Source organism: Salmo salar, chromosome ssa09, assembly GCF_905237065.1.
Source record: "Salmo salar chromosome ssa09, Ssal_v3.1, whole genome shotgun sequence".
Classification (NCBI taxonomy): Eukaryota; Metazoa; Chordata; class Actinopteri; order Salmoniformes; family Salmonidae; genus Salmo; species Salmo salar.
The window spans coordinates 142801452-142811451 of record NC_059450.1 but is presented as its reverse complement, the minus strand read 5'-3'; the positions used below and the strand labels follow the sequence as shown (position 1 = coordinate 142811451).

General features: G+C 46.0%; 1 protein-coding gene across 8 annotated transcripts in view; it reads right to left on the bottom strand.

The window, feature by feature from the left end:
• Positions 1–10000, bottom strand: part of LOC106613153 (protocadherin Fat 3) — a 354754-nt gene that overhangs the window by 28491 nt on the left and 316263 nt on the right. For all 8 annotated transcript variants that reach the window (XM_045724739.1, XM_045724738.1, XM_045724741.1 and 5 more), the window contains 5 exons: positions 7350–7493; positions 6986–7183; positions 4439–5240; positions 2506–2640; positions 2146–2303 (listed from right to left, as the gene is read on the bottom strand). In XM_045724739.1, coding sequence (XP_045580695.1) covers positions 2146–2303; positions 2506–2640; positions 4439–5240; positions 6986–7183; positions 7350–7493 — 1437 coding nt within the window. The remainder of the gene's footprint in view (positions 1–2145; positions 2304–2505; positions 2641–4438; positions 5241–6985; positions 7184–7349; positions 7494–10000) is intronic.

Genomic DNA, 10000 nt, shown 5'->3' with positions numbered 1-10000 from the left:
GGATACCTTCAGTATAGTGCAGGGGTCAGTGTGTGTGTGGATACCTTCAGTATAGTGTAGGGGTCAGTGTGTGTGTGGATACCTTCAGTATAGTGCAGGGGTCAGTGTGTGTGTGTGTACCTTCAGTATAGTGCAGGGGTCAGTGTGTGTGTGTGTACCTTCAGTATAGTGCAGGGGTCAGTGTGTGTGTGGATACCTTCAGTATAGTGCAGGGGTCAGTGTGTGTGTGGATACCTTCAGTATAGTGCAGGGGTCAGTGTGTGTGGATAACTTCAGTATAGTGCAGGGGTCAGTGTGTGTGTGTACCTTCAGTATAGTGCAGGGGTCAGTGTGTGTGTGGATACCTTCAGTATAGTGCAGGGGTCAGTGTGTGTGGATAACTTCAGTATAGTGCAGGGGTCAGTGTGTGTGTGTACCTTCAGTATAGTGCAGGGGTCAGTGTGTGTGTGGATACCTTCAGTATAGTGAAGGGGTCAGTGTGTGTGTGGATACCTTCAGTATAGTGCAGGGGTCAGTGTGTGTGTGTACCTTCAGTATAGTGCAGGGGTCAGTGTGTGTGTGTGGATACCTTCAGTATAGTGCAGGGGTCAGAGTGTGTGGATACCTTCAATATAGTGCAGGGGTCAGTGTGTGTGTGGATACCTTCAGTATAGTGCAGGGGTCAGTGTGTGTGTGGATACCTTCAGTATAGTGCAGGGGTCAGTGTGTGTGGATACCTTCAATATAGTGCAGAGGTCAGTGTGTGTGTGGATACCTTCAGTATAGTGTAGGGGTCAGTGTGTGTGTGGATACCTTCAGTATAGTGCAGGGGTCAGTGTGTGTGTGGATACCTTCAGTATAGTGCAGGGGTCAGTGTGTGTGTGGATACCTTCAGTATAGTGCAGGGGTCAGTGTGTGTGTGTACCTTGTGTGTGTGTGGATACCTTCAGTATAGTGCAGGGGTCAGTGTGTGTGTGTACCTTCAGTATAGTGCAGGGGTCAGTGTGTGTGTGGATACCTTCAGTATAGTGCAGGGGTCAGTGTGTGTGTGGATACCTTCAGTATAGTGCAGGGGTCAGTGTGTGTGTGGATACCTTCAGTATAGTGCAGGGGTCAGTGTGTGTGGATACCTTCAGTATAGTGCAGGGGTCAGTGTGTGTGTGGATACCTTCAGTATAGTGCAGGGGTCAGTGTGTGTGGATATCTTCAGTATAGTGCAGGGGTCAGTGTGTGTGGATACCTTCAGTATAGTGCAGGGGTCAGTGTGTGTGTGTGTGTGTGTACCTTCAGTATAGTGCAGGGGTCAGTGTGTGTGTGGATACCTTCAGTATAGTGCAGGGGTCAGTGTGTGTGTGGATACCTTCAGTATAGTGCAGGGGTCAGTGTGTGTGTGTGGATACCTTCAGTATAGTGCAGGGGTCAGTGTGTGTGTGTGGATGCCTTCAGTATAGTGCAGGGGTCAGTGTGTGTGGATACCTTCAGTATAGTGCAGGGGTCAGTGTGTGTGTGTGGATACCTTCAGTATAGTGCAGGGGTCAGTGTGTGTGTGTGTGTACCTTCAGTATAGTTCAGTAGTCAGTGTGTGTGTGTGGATACCTTCAGTATAGTGCAGGGGTCAGTGTGTGTGTGTGGATACCTTCAGTATAGTGCAGGGGTCAGTGTGCGTGTGTGTACCTTCAGTATAGTGCACGGGTCAGTGTGTGTGTGGATACCTTCAGTATAGTGCAGGGGTCAGTGTGTGTGTGGATACCTTCAGTATAGTGCAGGGGTCAGTGTGTGTGTGTGTACCTTCAGTATAGTGCAGGGGTCAGTGTGTGTGTGGATACCTTCAGTATAGTGCAGGGGTCAGTATGTGTGGATACCTTCAGTATAGTGCAGGGGTCAGTGTGTGTGTGTGGATACCTTCAGTATAGTGCAGGGGTCAGTGTGTGTGGATACCTTCAGTATAGTGCAGGGGTCAGTGTGTGTGTGGATACCTTCAGTATAGTGCAGGGGTCAGTGTGTGTGTGGATACCTTCAGTATAGTGCAGGGGTCAGTGTGTGTGTGGATACCTTCAGTATAGTGCAGGGGTCAGTGTGTGTGTGGATACCTTCAGTATAGTGCAGGGGTCAGTGTGTGTGTGGATACCTTCAGTATAGTGCAGGGGTCAGTGTGTGTGTGGATACCTTCAGTATAGTGCAGGGATCAGAGTGTGTGTACATGATGATTCCTCTGCTCTGTAGAGTTCTGATCCTCAGGCCCAGCTTCATCTCTCCTGTCTTCCCTCCATCAGACACTTTATACTTGATATAGCTGTTCCCTGAGAAACTCAGAGACGTGTGACCTGTATAGACACACACACACACACACACACACACACACACACACACACACACACACACACACACACACACACACACACACACACACACACACACACACACACACACACACACACACACACACACACACACACATGACGTCATATTTACAATGGACCCACACATTCAAAAGACACCTGGACACATAAACCCACATCAACGAACCTGCACACTCTCCTAGTTTCCCTGGTGGACACTGGCAGGCATACGGTCCTCTGGTGCCCTCTGTGCCCACACACTGCATGTCTCCTGGACAGGGCTGCTCATCACACAACTCTGAGGCTGGGGGACAGCTACCATCTGATGGAGGGAGAGAGAGAGAGAGAGAAGGGGGAGGGAGAGAGAGAAAGAGCGAGAGAGAGGAAGAGGATGAGAGAGAGAAAGAAAGAGAGAGAGAGGAGGAGGATGAGAAAAAGAAAGAAAGAAAGAAAGAAAGAAAGAAAGAGAGAGAGAGAGAGAGAGAGAGAGAGAGAGAGAACAAGAGAGGATGGAAGAGAGAGATGTGAGGGGTGAATCAAATGAGTGAAAGCAAGAGTGGGGGGAATGGGGAGGTAGAGAGAGAGACAGGAGGGGAGAGATAAAGGGATGGAGAGAGATAGAGGGGGGGTGGTTGAGGGTGAAATAGAATACAAAATGAAAGGAAACAAGAAGCGAAGGAGAGGGTGTGAAACAGAGTGAAACAGAAGACAGAGGACCATGGATAGAAGGAGGAAAGGAAACGAGAAGAGAAGGAGAGGGTGTGAAACAGAGTGAAACAGAAGACAGAGGACCATGGATAGAAGGAGGAAAGGAAACGAGAAGAGAAGGAGAGGGTGTGAAACAGAGTGAAACAGAAGACAGAGGACCATGGATAGAAGGAGGAAAGGAAACGAGAAGAGAAGGAGAGGGTGTGAAACAGAGTGAAACAGAAGACAGAGGACCATGGATAGAAGGAGGAAAGGAAACGAGAAGAGAAGGAGAGGGTGTGAAACAGAGTGAAACAGAAGACAGAGGACCATGGATAGAAGGAGGAAAGGAAACGAGAAGAGAAGGAGAGGGTGTGAAACAGAGTGAAACAAAAGACAGAGGACCATGGATAGAAGGAGGAAAGGAAACGAGAAGAGAAGGAGAGGGTGTGAAACAGAGTGAAACAGAAGACAGAGGACCATGGATAGAAGGAGGAAAGGAAACGAGAAGAGAAGGAGAGGGTGTGAAACAGAGTGAAACAGAAGACAGAGGACCATGGATAGAAGGAGGAAAGGAAACGAGAAGAGAAGGAGAGGGTGTGAAACAGAGTGAAACAGAAGACAGAGGACCATGGATAGAAGGAGGAAAGGAAACGAGAAGAGAAGGAGAGGGTGTGAAACAGAGTGAAACAAAAGACAGAGGACCATGGATAGAAGGAGGAAAGGAAACGAGAAGAGAAGGAGAGGGTGTGAAACAGAGTGAAACAGAAGACAGAGGACCATGGATAGAAGGAGGAAAGGAAACGAGAAGGGTGAAATGAGAGAATGGGAGAAAAGAAAGGTTGAATGAAGAGAGCGAGAGAGGACGTTCATTTAGGGTCATTCAGAGTAGAGGCAGACAAATCCCCTGCCAAATCCTCTGCCAAGTGTCCCCATGAGACCTGCTAATTACATTAGCCACAACATGCTAATTAAATCTACTGTGGGGTCTGTCTAAACCCAGGGGTCAGATACACACTCAAAATGCCCCTGGTGGATTATGACCATCAACTGGTTATCGTTATAGTATTTATACAATCAGACAGAGCGGTTGCTACAGTGCAGATCATGCAGATGTCAACAATGTCTACTGTACAGCTCTCTGAAGGACACTTTGTGACACTTTTGTTTGTGTGTATATTTTTGTGCGTGTATGTGAGTGCATCATCATGCATATACATTGAAACTATACATGAGTGTATATCTGTGTGTGTGTGTGTGTGTGTGTGTGTGTGTGTGTGTGTGTGTGTGTGTGTGTGTGTGTGTGTGTGTGTGTGTGTGTGTGTGTGTGTGTGTGTGTGTGTGTGTGTGTGTGTGTGTGTGTGTGTGTGTGTGTGTGTGTGTGTGTGTGTGTGTGTATGTGTATGTGTGTGTGTGTGTGTGTGTGTCCTCACCAGTGCAGGTGCAGCGTGTGGTCCTGTGGAAGCGTGGCGACACAAAGCTAACCCTGGGTGTGCTGTAGGTGATGAGAGCGTGAGAGTCCAACACAATGCTCTGCTCACACTGGGCCCCGCGACACTCCAGCCCAGAACAGTTCTTATCCAAGATGGCCGACACCCTCAGCACTTCTTCCAGCTGCCTCCGGGAGGCGCTCAGCTTCTGAGTCAGGTACGCTGCCTTGTAGAAACCTCCCCCAGCCGTCTCCACGGCAACCAGCAGATCCAGCTGGCTGGTCCCGCCCACGGGCTGCAGACTGAGCACGTGCAGCGCGTCCTGCTTCTGCGTCGCCGCGGCAACCTTCAGAACTTTCACCACGTTTTTCAGATGTGTGGCCACAAAGTCGTGTGGTTGCACACTCTCGAAACGCACTGTCACCGCCTCGCGCAGCATCTCTGGTGATGCCTGCTCCACGTGCACGCTCACAGCCACTGGCACGGCGAAGCGTCCATCACTCACGCTGGCGTTGAGGGAGTAGCGACCGGCGTCCAGGCCGCCCAGGGCTATGATCTTACCGTCTCTCGGACTGATCTTGAAGAGGGAGCGTTGAGACGGAGGGGCGTGGCCGAAGGTCAGGACATCGTAAGGGTCTGCGTCAGTGGCGTGCAGCTGGCCGATGACTCCTCCAGGAAACTCGTCCTCCATGGTGATGATGTGGACTTCCAGGGGTAGCGCTACGGGCCGGTGAAGGCTCTCCTCAATCACACGCACCGTCAGGGTAGAAGAGGAGGACAGACGGGGCTTACCTGAGTCCCTTACCTGGAGGTAGGGGAGAAGCAAAGGGTTAACACAAAGCCAAAAAACATCAATCACAATGTAATCCCATGTGTGCTTTAGTAACACAGACCTTCCACAAGCTAGCTGGTTATAAGACATGGTGTTAAAACTAACAGGGTTGATCAGCTGGTTATAAGACATGGTGTTAACACTAACAGGGTTGATCAGCTGGTTATAAGACATGGTGATAACACTAACAGGGTTGATCAGCTGGTTATAAGACATGGTGATAACACTAACAGGGTTGATCAGCTGGTTATAAGACATGGTGATAACACTAACAGGGTTGATCACCTGGTTATAAGACATGGTGATAACACTAACAGGGTTGATCAGCTGGTTATAAGACATGGTGTTAACACTAACAGGGTTGATCAGCTGGTTATAAGACATGGTGATAACACTAACAGGGTTGATCAGCAGGTTATAAGACATGGTGTTAACACTAACAGGGTTGATCAGCTGGTTATAAGACATGGTGATAACACTAACAGGGTTGATCAGCTGGTTATAAGACATGGTGATAACACTAACAGGGTTGATCAGCAGGTTATAAGACATGGTGATAACACTAACAGGGTTGATCAGCTGGTTATAAGACATGGTGATAACACTAACAGGGTTGATCAGCTGGTTATAAGACCTGGTGTTAACACTAACAGGGTTGACCAGCTGGTTATAAGACATGGTGATAACACTAACAGGGTTGATCAGCTGGTTATAAGACCTGGTGCACTAACAGGGTTGACCAGCTGGTTATAAGACATGGTGATAACACTAACAGGGTTGATCAGCTGGTTATAAGACCTGGTGTTAACACTAACAGGGTTGATCAGCTGGTTATAAGACATGGTGATAACACTAACAGGGTTGATCAGCTGGTTATAAGACATGGTGATAACACTAACAGGGTTGACCAGCTGGTTATAAGACATGGTGATAACACTAACAGGGTTGATCAGCTGGTTATAAGACATGGTGATAACACTAACAGGGTTGATCAGCTGGTTATAAGACATGGTGATAACACTAACAGGGTTGACCAGCTGGTTGTAAGACATGGTGTTAACACTAACAGGGTTGATCAGCTAGTTGTAAGACATGGTGATAACACTAACAGAGTTGATCAGCTGGTTATAAGACATGGTATTAACACTAACAGGGTTGACCAGCTGGTTATAAGACATGGTGATAACACTAACAGGGTTGACCAGCTGGTTATAAGACATGGTGATAACACTAACAGGGTTGATCAGCTGGTTATAAGACATGGTGATAACACTAACAGGGTTGACCAGCTGGTTATAAGACCTGGTGATAACACTAACAGGGTTGACCAGCTGGTTATAAGACCTGGTGATAACACTAACAGGGTTGATCAGCTGGTTATAAGACATGGTGATAACACTAACAGGGTTGACCAGCTGGTTATAAGACCTGGTGATAACACTAACAGGGTTGATCACCTGGTTATAAGACATGGTGATAACACTAACAGGGTTGATCAGCTGGTTATAAGACATGGTGATAACACTAACCGGGTTGACCAGCTGGTTATAAGACCTGGTGATAACACTAACAGGGTTGATCACCTGGTTATAAGACATGGTGATAACACTAACCGGGTTGACCAGCTGGTTATAAGACCTGGTGATAACACTAACAGGGTTGATCACCTGGTTATAAGACATGGTGATAACACTAACAGGGTGAGATGATCTTCTTACCTGCACCTGGATGACATACTCCATGGCCAAGTCCTTCCTAAACACCTGATTGGCTAGCAGAGTTCCATCCCACTCCAGTGTAAACTCTCCACCCTCATTCCCTGATAAGATGCGGAACTCAAAGGGCGGGCCGTTATGGGAGGAGTCCTGGTCTATGACAGACAGCTGCAGAATGCTGGTACCGATGGGCTTGTTCTCCTGTGATTGGAGAGTACGAGAAGAGAAATTACATTAGATGCAAGACGGAGTATGTGTGTGCTTCTCCTGTAAGAAAGGATATGTGTGTGAATATCTGTCTATGTGGATGTATGTGTGTATGGTGTTCATTGGTCATCAGAGCTGTCAATCATTTGAGTAACAGTACCTGTATGACAGTGGTGAGATTGGCCGGGGTGAAAGTAGGCGGGCTGTCGTTGATGTCTGAGATGTCAATGTTGACCATCACCGTTGACGACATGGGCGGAACACCACTGTCCAGAGCCCTGACCGCCAGAGAGTAACCAGACACCTAGAGAAGAAAAAAACATGCGAGTTTCCCTTGAAACTTCACGTCGAGAAACTTTTTAATCATTTCATGCCTGATAATGATAATAGGATAGAGAAAATCAAACGCAGCAATTTCCATGCAAATCAAATTCATCACACATTAACCAATGATGACAAGTTCCTAATCAAATATCTTCCTGGATACGCTTCCTTATAATGTGGTACTCCCTTGAATATCAGCACACTAAACGAGGACCTAAGGCGCTGATTAAGTGTGTTGTGATTGGTTGTGGGCGCATCCTTTGATCCTCTGAAACACACTGCTGTGACTGACACATTCCTGGCGTGTCCTACCAAGCATGCACCCTGGGTTTCTGTCTCTGTCTCTCAGATTTACTCTACACTCTAAGAAAAAAGGGTTTCAAAATAGTTCTTCGGCTGTCCCCAAATGAGAAACCTTTTTGGTTCCAGGTAAAACACTTTTGGGTTCCATGTAGAACCCTCTGTGTAAAGGGTTCTACATGGAACCCAAAAAGGTTCAACCTGGCATCAAAAAGGTTCTACCTTGAACCAAAAAGGGTTCTTTAAAGGGTTACTCTTTGGGGACAGCCGAAGAACCCCTTTAGTTTCCAGATAGCACCTTTTTTTCTAAGTGCACCTGAGGGAACACAGTCTATCTCAGGTAGACCGGATTTTTACTAGCTTAGGGAGTGAAGACACACACACACACACGCAGACACACACTCACACACACACACACACACACACACACACACACACACACACACACACACACACACACACACACACACACACACACACACACACACACACACACACACACACACACACAGCTTATTCCCTACCACGCAAGCTGCGAGGTGTTCCTGTGTGACTCCACATTCTGCTCTGTAATAACAGCCTAACTAAACACAACAGAAAAATGCAATAACTGAAAACAAAAATACCGTCTCACTCTGAGAAATGAAAAAAGAACGTCTCACTCTGAGAAAGGAAAAAATAACATCTCTGAGAAATGAAAAAATAACAACGTCTCACTCTGAGAAATGAAAAAATAACGTCTCACTCTGAGAAATGAAAAAATAACGTCTCACTCTGAGAAATGAAAAAATAACGTCTCACTCTGAGAAATGAAAAAATAACATCTCACTCTGAGAAATGATAAAATAACGTCTCAGTCTGAGAAATGATAAAATAACGTCTCACTCTGAGAAATGATAAAATAACGTCTCAGTCTGAGAAATGATAAAATAACGTCTCACGCTGAGAAATGAACAAAAAATAACGTCTCACTCTGAGAAAACAAAAAATAACGTCTCACGCTGAGAAATGAAAAAAGAACGTCTCACTCTGAGAAAGGAAAAAATAACATCTCTGAGAAATGAAAAAATAACGTCTCACTCTGAGAAATGATAAAATAACGTCTCAGTCTGAGAAATGAACAAAAAATAACGTCTCACTCTGAGAAATGATAAAATAACGTCTCAGTCTGAGAAATGATAAAATAACGTCTCACGCTGAGAAATGAACAAAAAATAACGTCTCACTCTGAGAAAACAAAAAATAACGTCTCACGCTGAGAAATGATAAAATAACGTCTCACGCTGAGAAATGAACAAAAAATAACGTCTCACTCTGAGAAAACAAAAAATAACGTCTCACGCTGAGAAAACAAAAAATAACGTCTCACTCTGAGAAATGATAAAATAACGTCTCAGTCTGAGAAATGAACAAAAAATAACGTCTCACTCTGAGAAATGATAAAATAACGTCTCAGTCTGAGAAATGATAAAATAACGTCTCAGTCTGAGAAATGATAAAATTACGCCTCACGCTGAGAAAACAAAAAATAACGTCTCAGTCTGAGAAATGATAAAATTACGCCTCACGCTGAGAAAACAAAAAATAACGTCTCAGTCTGAGAAATGATAAAATAACGTCTCACGCTGAGAAAATAAAAAATTACACCTCACTCTGAGAAATGATAAAATAACGTCTCAGTCTGAGAAATGAAAAAAGAAACCACAATAAACAACCACAGTGCTGATTAGGAGAGAGAGAAAATAACCTGTATGGAAATAGTGGTGGGTGAAGACACACACACACACACACTCGGGGCTGCGCTCTTTCTGATAACCCAAACACACTTTCATCAGCTCTGTGATCCCCCACAAGCCCAGGTGTTTTTTTTGGAGCACGATCAGATCACTGTCACTGGCCACACTCATGAATTCTTTATGAGGGGAATCAGAAGACACACTCGGAACACTTCAAGCGCTCCGGAGAACAAGAAAAACGAGGGAAGAAAGCAGCCTGGGAAGAGGAGGGATAGGATGCAATGCCTCCACTCTCTAACTAGAGGAAATGAACAACCTCCATAAGGGCAACGGTCAGGAGGAGGTACCTAGCTGCAGGGGGATAATGGTGGGAGTGTTTGTGATGGTGATGTTGCGGTGAGCGTGTCAGAGACAGTCCTTGGTATTAGTGTTCATGTTGTGGTTGTATTGG